The 20,345-nt window shown below is 39.8% G+C and overlaps 1 protein-coding gene across 4 annotated transcripts in view; it reads left to right on the top strand.

Moving 5' to 3' along the window:
* TFCP2 (transcription factor CP2) overlaps positions 1-14,433 on the top strand; it is a 47,494-nt gene extending 33,061 nt beyond the window's left edge. Inside the window, exons 5-15 of one of the 4 annotated variants that reach the window (XM_077753402.1) lie at positions 2,614-2,720; positions 3,900-4,052; positions 4,899-5,009; positions 5,344-5,432; positions 7,974-8,022; positions 8,680-8,773; positions 9,638-9,728; positions 11,269-11,393; positions 11,828-11,970; positions 13,510-13,561; positions 13,996-14,433. In XM_077753402.1, the coding sequence (XP_077609528.1) occupies positions 2,614-2,720; positions 3,900-4,052; positions 4,899-5,009; positions 5,344-5,432; positions 7,974-8,022; positions 8,680-8,773; positions 9,638-9,728; positions 11,269-11,393; positions 11,828-11,970; positions 13,510-13,561; positions 13,996-14,030 (1,049 nt within the window). In that variant the 3' untranslated portion in view covers positions 14,031-14,433. Of the gene's footprint in view, positions 1-2,613; positions 2,721-3,899; positions 4,053-4,898; positions 5,010-5,343; positions 5,433-7,973; positions 8,041-8,679; positions 8,774-9,637; positions 9,729-11,268; positions 11,394-11,827; positions 11,971-13,509; positions 13,562-13,992 lie in introns of all 4 variants that reach the window. The other 3 variants (XM_077753401.1, XM_077753400.1, XM_077753399.1) reach the window with 3 other exon arrangements.
* Positions 14,434-20,345: the final 5,912 nt, after the last annotated feature.

Below are 20,345 nucleotides of genomic sequence, written 5' to 3'. Positions count from 1 at the left end.
TGTTGATAATGTCCTTTGATGTATAAAAGTCTTAAATGTTGATGTTGTCCAGTTCATGTGTTTAATTTTATTGTCTTGCCTGTGCTTTTGGTGTCACATCTAAGAAATTGTTGCAAAACCCAAATGAAGCTTTTCCTGATATGTTTTACAGTTTTAGGTCTTACATCTCGGTGTTTGATACATTTTTCAGTTCATTTGTGTATATGGTATAAAGCAAGAGTTCGCCTTCGTTCTTTGTATGTGGATATTCAGTTTTCCCAAAACTATCTGTTGAAACAACTATTCTTTTCCTGCTGATTGGTCTAGGCACCTATGTCAAATATCATTTGACCACATATGTGAGGATTCATTTCTGGGATCTCTCTTGTATTCATTTGTCTATGTCTCCATCTTTATGCCAGGACCACACTGGCCTGACTTTGGTAACTGCAACTTTGTACTAAGTTTTGAAATCTGGAAATGTGTGGGGCGCCTGGGTGGCTTAGTCGGTTAAGCGTCCGACTTTCGCTTAGGTCATGATCTCGCGGTTCGTGGGTTCGAGCCCCGCGTCGGGCTCTGTGCTGACTGCCAGCTCAGAGCCTGGAGCCTGTTTCAGCCTGTGACTTCCTCTCTCTCTGACCCTCCCCTGCTCACGCTGTCTCTCTCTCTCTCCTAAAAAATAAATTAAAAACATTTAAAAAAATATTTAAAAAAAAAAGAAATCTGGAAATGTGAGACCTCCAACTTTATTTTTCAAGATTGTTTTGGCTCTTCAGGGTCTGATGTTTTGAGTGTTTATAAAAGGAGCCAGGTTTTTTTTCCCCCAAATGCTGCAATTTTTTTTTTATTTTACTAATACCTCAGAGCCAGATAGGGTTTGTTTTACCTATAGTAAGAGACCTGAGATTAGAATCTATGTCTCTTGATTTGCAGTTTATATTTTTCACCCTACTACTTTGCTATACAGAGTAGAATTTCTTTTTCTTGGTTTTTAAAAAAAATTTTAATGTTTGTTTATTTTTGAGAGAGAGGGAGGCAGGGAGGGGAAGGGCAGAGAGAGAGGTGGACACAGAATCAGAAGCAGGCTGCAAGCTCTGAACTGTCAGCACAGAGCCTGATGTGGGGCTTGAACTCTCGAGCCTCAAGATCATGACCTGACCGAGCTGAAGTTGGACGTTTAACCAACTGAGCCACCCAGGCGCCTCTAGCATTGATTTTTCTTAAATCATAAGGCTTAAGGGGCACCTGAGTGGCTCAGTCGGTTAAGCATCCGACTTCGGCTCAGGTCATGATCTCACGGTTCGTGGGTTCGAGCCCCACATCGGGCTCTGTGCTGACAGCCAGCTCAGAGCCTGGAGCCTGTTTCAGATTCTGTGTCTCCCTCTCTCTCTGACCCTCCCCTGCTCATGCTCTCTCTCTCTCTCTCTCTCAGAAATAAATAAAAAATAAAACATAAAAAAAAAATCATAAGGCTTAAGGGAAGTTGTTTTACAAACATGCAGGCAGTCTCTCTTCATGAATGTATGTTTAATCCTGGCATCTGTGTCTTTGATCTCCTGCTGGTCATAATCTCCTACTAGTAAACATAACTGTTAAACAAATCTAAGTACCTACTAGCTTTATCTAAGAAACACCGATTCGCATGTGGGATATCCTGATATCTGTTTGAGATAAATTTGATAAATTGATTTTAGGATGAATACAACACAACTAACATTGTGGGACCCACTTAATGTTTTGTTGTTTGAATCAACAGTAAAATTGTAGTATAGTGGGGTGCCTGGGTGGCTCAGTCAGTTAAGCCTCCGACTTTGCCTCAGGTCATGATCTCACGGTTCATGAGTTCGAGCCCCACATAGGGCTCTGTGCTGACAGCTCAGAGCCTGGAGCCTGCTTCAGATTCTGTGTCTCCCTCTCTCTCTGACCCTCCCCTGCTCATGCTGTGTCTCTCTCCGAAAGAAATAAAATATTAAAAAAAAATTGTAGCATAGTTAGTACTGTAGCTGATAATATCAGCCTGGCTTTGTCTCCCCAGTTTGAATATTAATAGAAGTCAGGAAATGATAGTTGAGTGAGTATATGTTATGTGGAATAGAACAGTTCTACTAAGGCTCATTCCCTCTTGAGTATCAGATTTGTTGCTCTGTTACGGGATTATTCGATGACTTCAAAGCCAGCATCGATCTCTGTGTTAAATTTTTCCCACTCTTTCTGTAATACAATGCTTCTGCCTTTTTTCAGACATTCTGCTTTATCTTTCTATAGCAATCTTGTTAGTGTTCTTCTCTCAGTAACACTAATCTTAAAACTGTAAGTGAAGCAGATTATATTACAATTTTAGAGCCAGTGTGTAGACTAAATCTGTCTTTAGGTAGAATTTTGGCAAATTAAAAGGAAACTGCGTTTAAATTGTCTTATTTAAAAAAACCTTTTAAAGTGGAAAAAAGATACTCAGAAGGAAAGTACTTAGGTTAGTTTTAGCTCTAATCAAACCCTTTTCATTGGCAAAAAGAGGTTTAGGTTGTGATACATAAAAATCTTGGTAACGAGGACCAATAATAAAACAATCGGTGCTTTCTTATTTAAACCCAGTAGTCCTCAGAATTGTTCAATGGTTACCGTTTTGTTTCTCAGATATCCCAATGTCTGTGGGTATAATCGATCCTAGGGCTAACCCCACCCAGCTGAATACAGTGGAGTTCCTGTGGGACCCGGCCAAGCGGACATCTGTGTTCATTCAGGTAGGGCCTTGCACATGGGCTCAGTCGTGAAGAGCGTTCTTACTACCAGTTTGCTTCTTAAAGGATAAAACATGTTGCATTTGAGATTTTTACAGGGCTCCAACCTGTCAAGTCCAGACTCCTCAACACTTGCCTGAGAGCAATGAGGAGTGTCTGAATTGCCATTCTAATTTCCCCAATTTATTTATTTGTATGACAAAACAGAAACATGCTTGCTGATGGCTACATAATGTTCCAGTCTCTGGATGTACTATAACTTCCTTGTTACTTAGCATTTAGGTTGTTCCATAAAGTTATTTTGAACATCTTTATGCTTAAAGTTTGATTTACATATTCAATTATTTGTGTGGAGTAGATCCTTTAAAATTCTTATCTGTGATAAAGAAAGCTAGGGTTTATTGAGTACTTCCCATTAGTCACTATGTTAAGTAAACAGTTTGTATATATGATCTTATTTAAAACTTTCAGCAGTAATCCTGTGGACTAGGAATAGTCTTTGAGGCTTAGAGAAATTAACAATTTATCTAAGCTAATAAGTGGTCAGTCAAGGTTTCAAGGTTAAGATTCACCAAGGTCTTCACTTGATGCCATAGCCAAGCAAGCCTTGCAAACCTTTTTTTCTCCACTACTGCCTGTGAGCTTTCTAGCATGGATGCTATTTTCCTAGCATGGATGGTGCCTCTGCTTTCTAAACTCTACCTTAAAGTCTAGGAGACTTTTACTAATAGAAATCATTTCTCTTTTATATTAACTCTGTATTCTTTGAAACAGTTAATGAATTTAGTTCCTCCAGGTAGCTTTTGTTAGCACTGGATCTGTACATTTACTTTGTTTCATTTGTAAATAAGTTATTTTTATTTCTCCCTTTAGAATATACTTTCTTCAAGATCAAAAAGAGGGTAGAAGGTTTTTTTGTTTGTTTTGTTTTGAAGATTTTATATATATGGCTTTAAGTAAGCTCTACGCCCAATATGGGACTCAAACTCAGGACCCTGAGATCAAGAGTTGCATGTTCTACTGATGGCGCCAGCCAGGGGTCCCTAGGGTAAAAGTTTTTTATAGGTGTTCATAGTGTTGTTTTTTTTTTTAAGGTTTTGCTCTTAGTAGTGGCTCAAAAAATACTGCTGACTGGTTTGGCTGGCTAGCAGTACTGAAACCTGGACGCTCTATTCTTTGCAGGTGCACTGCATTAGCACAGAGTTCACTATGAGGAAGCACGGTGGAGAAAAGGGAGTGCCATTCCGAGTACAAATTGATACCTTCAAGGAAAATGAAAACGGGGAATATACTGAGCACTTACACTCAGCCAGCTGCCAGATTAAAGTCTTCAAGGTATTCCTGGGCAACTTGCTGTCCCTGTATCCCTTGCCCCTCATCTTTCAATTTTAACATTAGTTACCAAGTCAGAAAGTCCACTTGTCTGTTTTTCAACAACTGTGAAAACTCAGTCTAAGCTGGAGTCCTTGAGGTACTTACTGAGATGTCTGGTCATGGATTTATATGGGGATGGGCATGGGAGGAGGGGAACTTGGAAAGGGAGATAGAGGCAAACACATGGCTTTTCACGCTCTTAAAGTCTGTTGAGATTATAAGCTCTTATAAAAGCTCACAAAATTCTGAAAAGTTGATAGGTTTGGTTACATTGGTATTTGACTTTCGTTTGTTCTTTTGGTCTTTATTTTTATCACACGGATAAATCTGTTCTCATTGCAAAAGATTCATTAATACAGAAGTATTCAGACTGAAGTCCCTCTTTTTTAAAAGCCTCGACTCCCCAACCTCGACTCCCCAACCTTTCTCAGAGGTCGCCACTGTCCTAATTTAGCATCATCATTTTAGTCCCTTCTGTGCTTTTATATACACATGTACATAGGTATACGCATCTTTTCTTTGAAGCATAAATAGGATTGCACTATATGAATTGTTTTGAGGCTTGCTTTCTTCAGTTACCTCTGTGCTTTAGAGATCTTTCCATGTCCATAACTATACATCACTTATTCTTTTTTAACTGCATCAAAGTTATGTTTCCTATTTTCAGACTTAGATGCAAGGTTGCATCTTGTGTTTACGTTATTGTGCATAATCCTTGTTTCACATGTGACTATTTCAGCTTTTAGAAATAATATTATTGGCTCAAAATTCAGTCAGTGAGTCAAAACAAAACATTTCTCATTTCAGCCCAAAGGTGCAGACAGAAAGCAAAAAACAGATAGGGAGAAAATGGAGAAACGAACACCTCATGAAAAGGAAAAATACCAGCCTTCTTATGAGACAACAATACTCACGGAGGTAAAAGGATTTCTTTTGGTGACCATTTCAATCAATACTTTTTATTCTGAAAATAAGATCCCACCATTTCTCAATATATACACGTATCAAATCGTTATGTTGTGCACCTAGAACTAATATAATACTGTATATCAGTTGTTATATGAGTTTTTAAAAAATAAAACAACCCCCCACAATTTCTTGCCTGGTCAAGATTTAATTGTCCTGGGTATATTTTCTCTTCATTACACTTAAGACTTTTTTAATCAAGATATGCTATTCAGGTAATAGTATTTTAGTGGGACACTAGGGTCAAATGTACTTTTTCAGTATTTCAGTTGTTTTTTGTTTTTAGTGTTCTCCATGGCCTGAGATCACATATGTCAATAATTCCCCATCACCTGGCTTCAACAGTTCCCACAGCAGTTTTTCTCTTGGGGAAGGGTAAGTCTGGGAAATGCAATTAGGTTGTGTTTGTCCTAAATATGTCTTCTTTCATTATCTTCCCATATGCAAGCTCTTTATAAATCAGTAAGTCCTTCTATTTGGTCAGTCCCTGATGGATTCATGGATTAACTGAGGTTTGGATTATCTTCAAAAGTGACCAAAAGTCCTTTCTCCTCCTCTTTTTTCTTTCTATTAAAAAACGGCATTTAAGAAAAAAAGAAAACAGCATCATGGTCAGTTTTTAGTGATTCCGAGACTGATTTTCTGGGCTTTTCACTTCTGTCACTGATTATCTTGCATTTTTTTTTTCACTTCCTGCTCATACTTTCACCAGAGTGGTCGTTAGGAATTGAAACACAGTTGTACAAACACTGAAATCTGTTTTGTTACTAATTAAGAATGACCCTAATAGGGGCACCTGGGTGGTTCAGTCAGTTAAGTGTCTGACTTCGGCTCAGGTCATGATCTCACGGTTCGTGGGTTCGAGCCCCATGTCGCGCTCTGTGCTGACAGCTCAGAGCCTGGAGCCTGCTTCAGATTCTGTATCTCCCTCTCTCTCTGACCCTCCCCTGCTCACGCTGTCTCTCCCTCTCTCATAAATAAATAAAACATTAAAATTAAAAAAAAAAAAAAGAATGACCCTAATACCTAATTATTATGGACCTTTGATAATTGGGGAAGAAGGTTGAAGACGAAAGCCAAAATGAAGTTTTAGAATGATCCGTGGGATGCATTTAATGTCTTTTTATTGTTTTTTATCATCAGAGATCATTGAAAGTTGCTACAGATGCCTATGCCAGTTAAAATAAGTTGTCTTATTAGTCCTGGCACTTAACACATACTCCACATAGGCCATATTGAAATTTGATATAGTTAGGCTACTAAATGTGTGATGTTTTTGGTTGTAATGTTGCTTTGTGAATTTATGTAGGCTTTATGTTCTGTCTGCATCTACAGGTAATTAAAGTAGCTTCAGTATTCAAAATATAACAATTAAGAAATAAAACTAGGTAGAAGTTGTAGAGGGAATAGATAATTAAGGCCTGGTGATAATTTAATTACTAAGTTTGAATACTGAATTTGAATTTTGCGGCTAAGGCAAAAAAAGAACAAAGCCTGTTTTGAAAGACAAATCTCTTACCATCCGTATGGATTATGCAGGCTACTTATAGGCAATTTTATTTTTATTTTTTTATGTTTTTTAAAGTTTATTTTTTTTAGTAATCTCCACACCCAATGTGGGGCTGGACCTTACAACCCCGAGCCACACACTCTTCCAACTGAGCCAGCCATGCACCTGTAGGCATTTATAAATATGTAGGATTAAAGAGTTATGTTTTAAAACTTTTTCTCTTCTCTTTGTCATTACTTTATTATTAGGCTCAAATTTTTCTCTGATAAAAGAAGTATTGGGGCGCCTGGGTGGCTTAGTCGGTTAAGCGTCCGACTTTCGCTTAGGTCATGATCTCGCGGTTCGTGGGTTCGAGCCCCGCGTCAGGCTCTGTGCTGACTGCCAGCTCAGAGCCTGGAGCCTGTTTCAGTCTGTGACTCCCTCTCTCTCTGACCCTCCCCTGCTCACGCTGTCTCTCTCTCTCTCCTAGAAATAAATAAAAATATTAAAAAAAAAAAAAAAGTATTAGGGAATAGGGACAATCCTTAGAGTAACAGGAGGTATAGGGAAAGACAGAGTATAGAGATAGCCTGTGGATTGCAAATTAGGCAGCACTCATTTTTAAAAATAATTGTTTTATCTTTCATTATTATAAAAGTATGTGGGGTTACCTGGGTGGCTCCGACTCTTGATTTCGGCTCAGGTCATGGTCTCACAGTTTGTGAGTTTGAGCCCCATGTCAGACTCTGCACTGACAGCACAGAGCCTGCTTGGGATTATCTCTCCCTCTGTCTCTGCCTCTTTCTTGCTCAACCTTGCTTACACACATGCTCGTTCTCGCTCGCTTGCTCTCTCAAAAAAAAAAANAACATTACATTGCATACAGTTTCTTCTGGTATTTTTTTTCTAGGTATATGTTTGTGTGTATATTTATATATTTATTAAAATAATCTATTGAATGCTATTCTGTTATTTTTAGTTTCTCTTGTAAATTGCTTATGTTAAATATTCTTTATGCCGTAATTTATCTAATGAATCCTCATTTACTGAAATTGTGATTGTTTTTCAATTTGCCCAATAATAAAAAATGTTGCAAATGACAGTTTCTTGCCCTCTCCCTATAATCTTAATGTTACATTAACAGATAATAGAAGTATTGACTATAGACTAAAACTGCTTTATGAAAGAGCACAGAGTCCTTTAAATATCTAGCTTGCGGGGTCCCTGGCTGACTCAGTCGGTGGAGCATTCAACTCTTAATCTTGGGGGTTATGGGTTCGGGTGCAGGTTGGTGTGGAGATTACTTAAAAATAAAATTTTAAAAGAAAAAATGTCTAGTTTGAGACTTACTTTGAGGGTGAGGAATGAGATGATGAACCCTAGTATGTGTCATAGACTCAGCCTTTTCATTTTACATGTTTCTTCAGAAATGGTTCACCAAACCACCAGCCAGAGCCACCCCCTCCAGTCACAGATGTAAGTCTAAAGTTAAATGTAAGTTATTTGCTATGTCTACTAATACTATGATGACTGTGCAGTTCCGTAGAAATGGCCACCTTTTAAGGAGTACTATTTATTCGTTCATTAAATAGACATTCATTGAATTTTGACTATAAATTTTGGCTATGCTAGGGAACTGAGATGTGAACAAGTTAATGCAGGACCCTTGCATTTAAAGAGCTTACAGTCTAGGAGCGCCTGGGTGGCTCAGTCGGTTAAGCGTCCGACTTTGGCTCAGGTCATGATCTCACCGTTCGTGGGTTCCAGCCCTGCATCAGGCTCTGTGCTGACAGCTCAGATCCTGGATACTGCTTTGGATTCTGTGTCTCCCTCTCTGTTTGCCCCTCCCTGCTCACGTTCTGTCTTTCTCAGTCTCTTAAAAATAAATAAATGTTAAAAAAAAAAAAATGTAAAGAGCATACAGTCTAGTAAGGAAGGTAGGCATGGAATTCCATGGGCATCTTGTGTGGTTAGAGAAAGAAGATTGATGAGGTATAAACAACTTCCAAGCAAACTTAGGCAGCCCATTTGAGTGTGGGTGTATTTGGCTCTGTGTTACCTAATGATGTAAGAGATAAATCTGTATAGTTACCCCCCCCCCAAAAAAAAATGCTTGCTTTGTTTTTCTTTCAGAACCTCTTGCCAACAACCACACCTCAGGAAGCTCAGCAGTGGTTGCATCGAAATCGTTTTTCTACTTTCACAAGGCTTTTTACAAACTTCTCAGGTTAAATTTATGTGTCCTTTTGTTTTCCCCAGCACAAAATATTCCTTTACATTCTAGGGCCTCCTGGCATCCACGTAAGGGTGTGTGTGTGCATGCATGTGCGTGTGTGAGAGTGAGGGGTCTTTGTGCCTTTTTCTGATGAAGTAAATTTCATAGAACCCTCAGACTTTCTCACCAGCTGCATCTGTGCTGTGAAATACTTAAAAAAGAAAGACTTCTTAGTTTAAATTCACTTCAGTTTAAAAATATTTATTCTATACAGTGCTTTTAAAAAGGTATATTCCATACACTATTTTATCAAGGGCATTTGTAGGTAGTCTGAAATTTCCCCCTTGATATCACTATAATGTATTTCATTTGCTTATTCCACTTATTTAGCACTTTCTGTATACCAGGTATGGTAGGGATACACACATGGATAAGGCATACTTTCTGATCTGTCATCATCTAGTATCAACCCCCTCCCAAATCAAAATAAAACCCTGAAAAAAAAAATTAGTTGCGGTGCAGTGATGAGTGGTACAAAGCACGGGATGGGGGTCGTTTCTGGAGTTAGGGAACATGTATAATGTGTGAGGTAAATCTTGGTGGATGTTGAGGACTCTGTTGGTCAGACAGTGGAAGGCTATTTCAGGGAAGGGGAACAACTTGCTCGTTAGACTTCATCAGTATGATGAAAACATAGGGTTAAATGGACCAGTTCATTGGGTGACAGTTGAGGTGGGAGAGGAAACAGGCCAGGTCATGGAGAGGCTTATGTACCATGCAGAAGATTGTGGAGTATAACATAACGGTGACCATTTTAATGGTCATTAACAAAGACAGTCTTTGTCTTTATCACCCATTTTCTTATATTTATTCCAGGGGCAGATTTATTGAAACTAACTAGAGATGATGTGATCCAAATCTGTGGCCCTGCAGATGGAATCAGACTTTTTAATGCATTAAAAGGCCGGTATGTAATTAGCATTAAACTATCAGTGAGATTGGATTTCAGATGGATTTGGACTCAGGGACTCTTCACAGTACTGTTTGTATGCAGTTAACTGCATCTTGTCAAAGCATTCTTTGCAAATGCCAGCTCTGTACCAGATAAACAAAGATGAAAATATCCTTTCCTGCAGTTGTTTCAAAGAATTCCCCGTGATATCCCATTTTTCATTTCCAGGTAGTTTTTTCATTCGATAAATATTCATTGTCCCTGTTCTGAGCCACATACTATTGTAGGCTCCAAGGGTATGTTGGTGAGCAAAACACACAAAGGTACCCATTATCATGAGTTTACTTTCCAATGGGGAGAGAGATAAAAATATAAACAACATTCTGGATAGTGATTAGTGGTTTAAGGGAAAATCAAACAAATAAACAAAAACAAGGTTATCACCTATAGAGTACCCAGAATCTGGTCAGGAAAGACCTCTCTGAGGTGGGGGCATTTAAACTGAATTGTGAGAAGGATGGAAGCTGCAGGGTCATATGAGGGAAGAACACTCTGGGCAGGAGGAACAATAGATGCGAAGCCTCTGAGTCTGTTTTAACTAAAGAGGTCATTCTTGGATAGGAGCTACTTAAGTGTCTACTTATAAATTGTAATACAGAGTAAATCTGTAGTCCCTATTTGGGATTTACAATTTCAAATAGGTAATAGTATGAGTGGAAAAAACATACAGATTAATGCCACAGAATCAAATCAGTGACTACATAATGAAACAGATTGTAAGGTATTTTGTTGGGGTACATCACAGGAACTGTTGAATCAGGTGGGCTCTAATCTTGGAAAATTTTAAAGAAAGAGGAAAAATCCAGAGGTTGATAACTTGGAGAAGAAAGAATAGATCTTTTATTTTTTAACATATTATTTAAAGAGCATTTAAAAATAGGAAGGAATGAGATGATCAGATCAAGGGGTAATTGAATGCTGTTGTCTAAGAAGTAAGAACAGAAAGGAGGCTTAGGCTACTTAGGAGAAGGTAATGAGGAAAATAAGATTCTCCAGTTCATGAGCGTGGTGCCTCTAAGAAGAAGGTATATGTTGAATGGGACTCATGAAACAACAGCTCACAAGACACATTTTGAATATTTCTAAACTTCACCTCAAAGGTCATAAACTCAAATGACTACAAAGGCCAGATGTAAACGGAGTGACAGTCAGATCTGGGGTGTACCGAAGAATGCATGCGTCACGCAAGGAGAACAGCTGACTGTTTTCTTTAAAGTGTCAGGGTCTCAGATGGCTAGATCTGGTTTTTCAAGAAAAGTCAAAATGTCAGAGGTTTATATTATGCTGGAACGAATTCATTTAAAATGCACACACATGTGCACATACATGCACACAGACCAGTAGGGAGCTAATAAAACAGCAAATGAGCTCCCTTGGCCCATGGGCTGCCAGTTCTCAACCCCTCTCTGTAGTGTTAACATAGATACACAAGCTCTCCCTTAAAATGTGCTTCCCATGAAAACTGTAAGACTAACAGCCTTGTTTTCCTCCTTAGGATGGTGCGCCCAAGGCTAACCATTTATGTTTGTCAGGAATCCCTGCAGTTGAGGGAGCAACAGCAGCAGCAGCAGCAGCAGCAGCAGAAGCGTGAGGATGGAGACTCAAATGGGACTTTCTTCGGTAGGTGGTTCTGCACAGGCCGGGACACATATGAAGAAAGGGGGGAGAGATGACTTATGAGCGTGTGTGATGGGAATTCCTCAAACAGCAGAGTCAGCATTTGCTAGAAGTAATGGTACTTGCTAAACGTGTGTTGAGTTCCTAATACACACCAGGCACTTTTCTCGGCCCTTTTACATGCCTTAATTTTTACAGCTAGTATCTCCTCTTTGCAATAGATTTACTGTTACTGCTAACATTTGGATGAGGAAAATGAGGCTCAGGGACGTCAAGTAACTCGCTCCAGTCGCACAGCCAGCGAGTGGCTGAGCTAAGATTTGAACTCAGGCAGTCTGACTCCGAGTCCTTCAGAAAAGTGGGCGTTCCAAGTGATCAGACTACCTTTCACAGCAGAGAGACCTGTACTGACTGCCATTGCTCTCTCCCTTTTGCAGTGTACCACGCCATCTATCTCGAAGAACTGACCGCTGTTGAACTGACAGAAAAAATTGCTCAGCTTTTCAGCATCTCCCCTCGCCAGATCAGCCAGATCTACAAGCAGGGGCCAACAGGAATCCATGTGCTCATTAGTGATGAGGTGGAGTTTCAGTAGAGCCAAGTCACCACATGACAGTTGTCAGGGCATGTGATAGGAGCAAGGGTAATTCTGCTAGGGCGCAGCGCTCTGTGTTCCAGACCAGGGCTTTGCAAACCCTTTTACTTGCTTACTCTCTAAAATATTTTAAATACCATGTATCCCCTTGCACATTTTTAGGTTGACTTAAAACTTTTTGTTTTCAGTTTAAGTAGTTGCAGAATATGTCATTCCTGGGCATATTATATAAACTTTAAAAATGAAGTGGTTGCATCACTATTCTAACTATATTCCGTGTGACCTAAATAGAAGAGTGATTTAATACCAGCACCATTGTCTTAAAAAATACATGAATATGCTTTTCTTTAACAGAGTTTCACATCATTTCTTTATTTTCTTAAATTCCTATTTCCATTCACTTCCCCCATAGTACCTTATCTTAATCATAACCCATTTTTATGCTCAAATATTTTTTACTAATTATCCTACCATATTTCTTTGAAACAAATCTGTTTCAACAAGAGAATGTTGCAGTAAAATTTAAAAATTATTTCTTCTGAAATTAATTATCGTGATAATTATACAATTAACATAAATGTATTATGCCTCGATAAGAAATTATTAAACACTAAGAAATATGTATTAGACAAAAACTTGAAACAACAAAAAAATGTAGTAGAAGTATATCTATCAGTGAGAAATGGGATTGTCTGACTCCCACCCCCGCCCTCATTAATTCATGTACCAATGAATACTCTCTCCTGATTTCTGGAATGAAATGGAGGTCAACATCACTTCCATTCTGTTTCATTCTGTAGATATAAGTGCTGTGGAATCTGATTCACACAAATTGTCAGACAGGAATGGATGGAGGTTTTTTTTTATAACAGCATCACTGGATTTTTTTTTTATTTAACTTCTTAGTTGGGTGCCAAAAATTATATAGTGATGTTACAGAGAATTATTTTGAATCACCTATCATTTGACAGTTTGTGATTAGGTCAGTCTTCAGTTCTGGTGAAAGGAAAGAATTAGAAACCATGTGACTTACATAGGAGTCTGTTACCCCATCATTAAAGTTCACGTTAACAGTCACACTTTGGCAACCTGGAGGCTTTTGTACCCTGGGGCAATAATGTATCTTGTGGGATTCCAGGATGTTGAAAGTTATGCCTTTATTTTCAAAAACAGGAGAAGGGAGTTTGACAAGGGGAAGTGGGGAGAGAAAGCCAAAGAGGCGCTCAGGCGGTTTTGGGAAAGAGTACATATGGAAGCCGAGGCCCAGAAAGTCAGTCCCCGAAATGGGCCTGTCTGTGTTGGTGCACCCCATGGAACGTCGGGTTAACCCAGGAAAATGCATACTGTAATTTTAAGATCACTGTTTTAGACTGCTTAGCATTTAAAAATGTAAGAACTGAATGTGAGAAAGCAAAACAAAGGGTTATTTTCCCCTAAATCTAATCTCATAAAAAGCTGCCTAGCCCAAATAAATGCAGCAAACCCAAGTTTTTAACAACTAACAAGTTTTCTTGCTTTCCTCAGATGATACAGAACTTTCAGGAAGAAGCCTGTTTTATTCTGGACACCATGAAAGGTAATAGAATAGTAAGCAGATGCCTCTCTCTAAGGCGTCTAAGAGCTTTTTTCATGGTTTACTCCTCTGAGGAGAGAGGGAAAGTATCAACCACCATATCTGAGGTAGAGAAAGTGACGTCCTTAGAGATGGTTCCTTTTGTTGCATTGGCCTCTTGCCATTATGAGAGTAGACAAAATTAGCTGATGACTGTGCCGTTCTCTTCCACCTTCTGTGGCAAATGAGATTGAGGCATGCTGCTCTCATAATGCATATTTATTGTAAATATATTGTGATAATGAGTATGCTGCCCTTTGTCCTGCTGGGTTTTTTTTTTCCCTCTTCTCAAAAGAACCTTAGTATTTATTTTTTTTCTCCTACTGTGTTTTAAAGGTGACTAAAGATTATTTTCTATCCTTGTCTCTCTCTCTCTTTTTTTTTTTTTTTTACAGCAGAAACCAATGATAGTTATCATATCATACTAAAGTAGGTGCGGGGCGTTCCATCCTCAGTGGCTGCGGCTTCCTTCACCTCTTGGAAGCTTCCCGCTTGCAGGGCGGCGCTTGCTAATGGAGATCTGGAGGCCTGCAGAAGCCTGACCCGTCTGACTGTGGGGGGGAGTCCAGGCCGTGGAGGCAGAATCCAGCCATCTGTCGGCCCAAGCTCTTGTGGCACACACAGATTCTTGCCCAACACCCACTTCTGCAGCTGTCTCTTAGTTTAAATTTATGGACCCTGTTGTTGTTGAATATCATTAGAAACCCCACACCATTTAGGGTGTCTGTAGGGCATAATGATGATGAGAATTGTGTGACGTTTAATGGAAAGATGTTAAATTTTGTGATATGGAGCCATGTAATTTTTTTCTAATATAAAAGCGAACATCTATATTCCTAAGACTAGATCCTCAGTCTCTTTGCATCGTACATACTGGCTTTTGGCACAGTTGGCCCCTGGAAACCTCACCAAAGAGGAGAAATACGGAGATAGAATAGAATTTTCCTTCTGGTTGCTCTATACTGCCAAGACTAATAGTAATTTTAGCTAACATTTACTGAGCATTGTGACTGGTAGTGTGATAAAAATCTTTAAGGGGATTACCTTGTTTAAATCCTCTTTAATAGTCCTACCTGACGTAAATAATAGGGATCCCTAATTGAAGGCGAGGACCTGGACACAGGAGAGTGGTTAAAGAGCTTGCTGAGGGGTGGGCGACTTGCAGGTAGTGTGGCTGCAATCCAAGCCCAGGCAGCCCGGCTCCTTTTAACCACCAGCCCTTCCTGCCGCCCTTGCCCCACCCTGTGTTTGCCACCGTTTCTGACTGTGGCTCTCCTGCTGGATAGGATATAACACCGACTGAGAACTGAGGAATCAGCCACTGAAGGGGACGAACCACACCTGAATAATGCTGAACAAATCAAGGCCTACAAAAAACGAGACCGTAGATGCTTTTTCAGCACCATCACTTCTCAGATTCACAGACTTTGAGGTGGTGAAAAGTAGGGATCATCTGTAACTCCCCAAATTCACTGTTCTTGAATGAGCTTCTCAAAGTATTTATTAATGAGTTTGGCTAACCCTGCTTTCTGTTTTCCCCTCTCTGCATCTTCTCTTGGTATAGGCAGTTCTTTTACTCCTGTAGTGTTCTTTTATATAAGCTTTATAAGAAATTCATTCCGAATCCCATCCCATATATTTTTGTTCTTCTTAAAGTGTGTGTGTGTGTGTGTGTGTGCGTGCTGTGTGTGTATGTANCAAGCAGGCTCTGTGCTGTCAGCTCAGAGCCCAATGTGGGGCTTGATCTCATGAACTGTGAGATCTTGACCTGGGTTGAAATCAAGAGTCAGACACTTAACTGTGCTGAGCCACCTGTCCTTTCGAATTTATGCCTAATGGAGGAGTGTTCTGAAAACCCTTTGTATCCCCAAGTATTTATTCTCAGCAAGTCTTTTGTGTAGGGTTGCTGAAGAGATTTGGGCTGTCTCACAAACTACTATAAAGTGAATGAAGGTTCAGCATTGAGTTTTGAAAGGAATACAAATTTGGGGTGCAAATAATTTGAACTCAAGACTGAGCTTATCTCTTGTTCACTGTCGCTTTTTTCCTCTGGCCAATACCTAACAATTTCAGATAGCATGATCAAGGAGCTGAAGTTGAGAAGTTTAATCATTTAACTGAATTGTTCTTCGACTTCCTTGGTCATGGGTGGTTCCTCTATAGGAATCTGATCTGTTGTGGCCTCTACTGGTCTGTTATGAGAAGTCCAGTCTCAACAGGAATGGCACAAATGCCCCACCTAGCTGCATCATTTAGATACTAATTCACACAGTATCCTCCATCATTCTACTTCTAAAAAATGATCTCTTCTCAGTTGCACTTTTACTAAAGCTAGAATATTTATTTTTAGTTTGTGATTAAATCTGTTTCATTATACAAGCTTCAAGGCTTAAATGAGGAAGAATTTACTATCACTGTAAAATGGAGTGAACTGGAGAAAAGATGCCCTATGTGACATACGAACAATGCCATCAGCATCTGCTTTTTTCTGTACCGTTAATATTTTATTTCTCCTTATTGCTTCATTTAATGAGCTTGTATTTTACTTTGACTTTAAATGTCCATCTATTTCCACTTCCTCTTTTTCTTTATCTTTCCTTTTTTACTTCTAGAGCTCCTCTGTGTTGTTCCTTATGAACAGGGGTCTACTGAACAAATTGCACCTAAGTCTAGCATTTACATTCTCAAATTCAGAGGTTCTAAAGTTCTATAGAAATTACATTTTTCAGTTGGATTAATGCGATTTGGAAGGAGACTTGCTAGGGGCACCTGGGTGGCTCAGTTGGTTAAGCGTCTGACTTTGGCCCAGGTCATTATCTCATGACTCATGGGTTTGAGCCCCGCATCGGGCTCTGTGCTGACAGCTAGCTCAGAACCTGGGGCCTGCTTCAGATTCTGTATCTCCCTCTCTCTCTGACCCTCCCTTGCTCACGCTGCCTCTCTCTCTCTCTCAGAAATAAATAGAAAAAAAAACATTAAAAATTTTTTGTTATTTAAAAAATACTATTGTATTCATATAATTGCACTATTTTGTACTGTATAGGGTCATTAAGGGCATGAGTAATAACCAGTTATCTATCATGGAATCTGCATTTTCATATGTTTGCATAATATGAGGTATACATTCCTCATCTTAATCGCTAGATGCCTGTTTTCTTCGTGAATTCTAATGCCTGATTTTTCATTTATCTCTCACTACACATCTTTATAATTTTGCTTCAGACTTTAATTCACTTCCTTTAGGTTTGATAAGCAGGCCCTCCCTAAACCCACTTCTGCACTCTACCCCCTAATTGTTTGCTTTTTTAAAGAGGGTGTGTGTTGTGCACACACAGAGATCATTTTCTGTGTGTCCATTTTTTTTTATGTTATACATTTTATATATTTTTTTTAATGTTTTTTTTTCTTTTTTTTATTTCTTGGGGGGAGAGAGAGACAGCGTGAGCAGGGGAGGGTCAGAGAGAGAGGGAGTCACAGACTCTGAAACAGGCTCCAGGCTCTGAGCTGGCAGTCAGCACAGAGCCCGACGCGGGGCTTGAACCCACGAACCGCGAGATCATGACCCAAGCGAAAGTCGGACGCTTAACCGACTAAGCCACCCAGGCGCCCCTCTGTGTGTCCATTTTTAAATCTTCTGAATCATACAGCTTTTTTGTTGTTTTGTTGTTTTAAATTGCTATGGCACTTTCCCCCAGATTTGTGCATTCCGATCTCTTTTTGTTATTATGCTGATTGTTTAATATTTACTGATTTACTTATTATACTGATCTCTTTGTGCAGTGAGTCACAAAGAAGTGCCTGCCTGTTTAGATCTGGATTACAATTAAATGTAAATTAGTAAAATAATGGCAACATCAGAGCTAAATCTGCAGGTTAACTCTTTTTCTCTAAGAAGATTAGCACTTAGTATCCTCTGACCTATTAACATTCAACCCCCCTGGAGAGTGTATTGGTGGTAAAGAATAGTTGATACAATATATATACTTTGGTGATATAGATTGGTTGATACAATATATATACTTTGTTTTGGTGGTAAAGAATAGTTGATACAATATATATACTTTGGTGTCAGATAAGCCTGACTTTCAAATCTCAGATCTTGCTTTTCCTGGATGTGACCTTGAACAAAATATTCTCTTAAACCTCCGCTTTCTCATCTTAAAAAGGGTATAATACTTAATTCATAGGATTGTTGGGGAGATTAAAAAGGAATAATGAGTATACAACAGTTTTATTTTGTGTTTAGTACACTTATCCAATTGCTCAGTAGACTTAGGATACTACTGATTACAAGATCACCTCTACATGTAGACATAAATTCAAGACAGATATGTAAACACTGCCCAGGACATGAAATCTGACCTTTGGTTTTCATCTACAGCTGCTGTTCCTGATTGTGTGTCTTCCTGTGTTGCTTTGACATTTTTGCCCCCAAAACAAACCACCATTCCTGATTTGTGCCTTCTGAGCTGGTTCATACTATGTTGCAGCGTGGTTTCAAAGAAAGCAGTAACATTTAGAATTAGACATGGAATGCTATTAGCATTTCTTTTCACTTTTCTTGGTAGTTTCTATTCTGCATTTGAGCATCCTGGTCTTCATTTGCCAGAATTGCAATTCTGGGTGAACTGGCACCGTTGTAATAATTTCTCTAGTGATTTTATCAAGACAGTGAAATATGGTAAATAAGTGACTCTATAGAGTTGTGATATTTGTTACAGGTCCAGATGATCTTCTGACTGATATGGAGCTTATTGCCAAATCGAATTCTGCTACCTTTTCAAAGGCTCTGCTAACTTTGGTTTGGCTATCTTCTAATTTGCTTTCATAAATCTACAAATCATGGGCATTGAGGCTGATGGGACCCTGATGAATTTCCATAACTCAAACTGTAGATGTGTAGGCATATGAGACACTTTTACAGCCTATCCAACATGGCATTTTGGTGTTGTTTTGTAACTCTGTATTCACTAATACTACAGAGTGGTCTGGGGCTTTCTCTTTTTGTTACCTGTGTGTCCAGGAAAGATAGGATCATGAACATTTACATGTCACTGACTACATTGTAAACATTTATACTATATTAACTATTTAATCTCCATAAAATCCTATAAGATACATACTGCTCTTGCAGATAAGGAAGTGAAGGCAAGAGAAGTTACTGTACCTTGCCGAGGGTCATACCACGTAGTGGAGAAGTTGGGTTTGTACCTAGGCAGCCTGGCTCCAGAGCACATGTTAAATCATACCTAAATTTCAGCAGATACGAAGATGGTCAGTGCATGGTACACTGAGGACTGCTTTTTTGTGATCTCCCTTTCCATCTTGCTCTGTTGTTTCCTAACCTAATGGAGCCTCTGCTGTCACTAGGGTGAGAGGACTGGAATTTTGGCCTTTTGTCCAAACCAGCCAACTTGTCAGTTCTAAAACTGAGATGGTTTGGCCACCATCTGGCTCCATAGTTCTTGGTTGCAGTGAAGGCCGCTCTAGCCTATGGAACCAGTCTAACCTGAGTTTAAGTCCTGCCATCCATCCAATAAATATGCAGTAAATATCTAGTGAGTTCCTAAGTGTCAAATACCAGGCTTTGTACTCAGTGCTCACAATACAGTAAACAAAGCAATTCCTTGCTCTCATGGAATTTAGTCAAGTGAGAGAAGACTGAAAAATATACATCAGGTGGTAAATGCTAAGAAGAAATATAAGCCAAGGGGATAGAGACTAAGCACCATTTTTTTTTAATGGTTAAGGAAGTCTGATATGGGGACATTTGCGCAAATATTAAGTGGAGGAATATATATGTGGCTTGCTAGGGAACGAATGTGTTTTAAGGAAAAAGCCCTGAGGTGAGAGCATGATTGTTGAAGGAACTGCAAGGAGGCCAGTGGTCCAGTGTAGTTGAAGCAGAGTACAGGAGGGGGAAAGTAGAAGGAAACAAGATGACAGGATGGTAGGGAGAGAGGATATATCAATATCTTGTACGGCCTTATAAGTCAAGGAAAGAGACATACACGTCTATTCTGAGTGAGATCAGAAACCAACGCTGGGGTGTCCTTGGCAAATGACATATATAACTTGACTTCTGGGTTTTCGTTTTCCCCAAATGAGTTGCAAAGTTGTGAAGATCAGAGATCATGTAGGAATATTTTTGACAGAAAACACATCAACCAGTCAATACGTATTGCAGGAACTCAATATGTTGTATCTTCTTCCCTATACCTTGGGCAGGCTGCAGCATGCCATGCTGTTGAAGGCTAAGCTTCCATGAGCGAGCATAAGAGGGATTATGTTCTTTATGCATAGGAGTGTGGTCTGGCGAAAGAAAAAGGGGAGCTTTAGATGCAGATTCGTTTAGTCATTGAAGATCTGTAGCTGAGGCTCTCCCTCTTCCTCTTCAAAAGGCTGCAGCGGCGCCCAACTCGCTTTCCCAGGGTCCACTGCAGCAGAGACACCGCCTCCAAAGCCTGTCTGCCGGCGACTTTCGGCTCTGTGCCTGTCGCCGCCTTCAACTCCCGGCATGCCGCGGGCGTAGGGCCGACACGTAGACTCCATTTCCCAGCATGCTCCGGGGTTCGGTCAGGACGTGCCGGCGCCTATAAGAGCCAGAGCGCTGCGGCCGGAGCCTATTGTTAGCCGGAGCCGGGGCGGTTCTGGGCGTCTGCTACCGGGGGCGCCTGAGTTTGCTGGAGCCGCCCGCCCTCCGCCGCCTGCCGGCCGACCTGCCCCCCCGCCCTCCCTCCCAGCCCTG

This window comes from Crocuta crocuta, unplaced genomic scaffold (genome assembly GCF_008692635.1).
Source record: "Crocuta crocuta isolate KB4526 unplaced genomic scaffold, BGI_CrCroc_1.0 scaffold30, whole genome shotgun sequence".
NCBI lineage: Eukaryota > Metazoa > Chordata > Mammalia > Carnivora > Hyaenidae > Crocuta > Crocuta crocuta.
The sequence above is the reverse complement of the archived record's forward strand: the minus strand, read 5'-3'. Positions and strand labels throughout refer to the sequence as shown.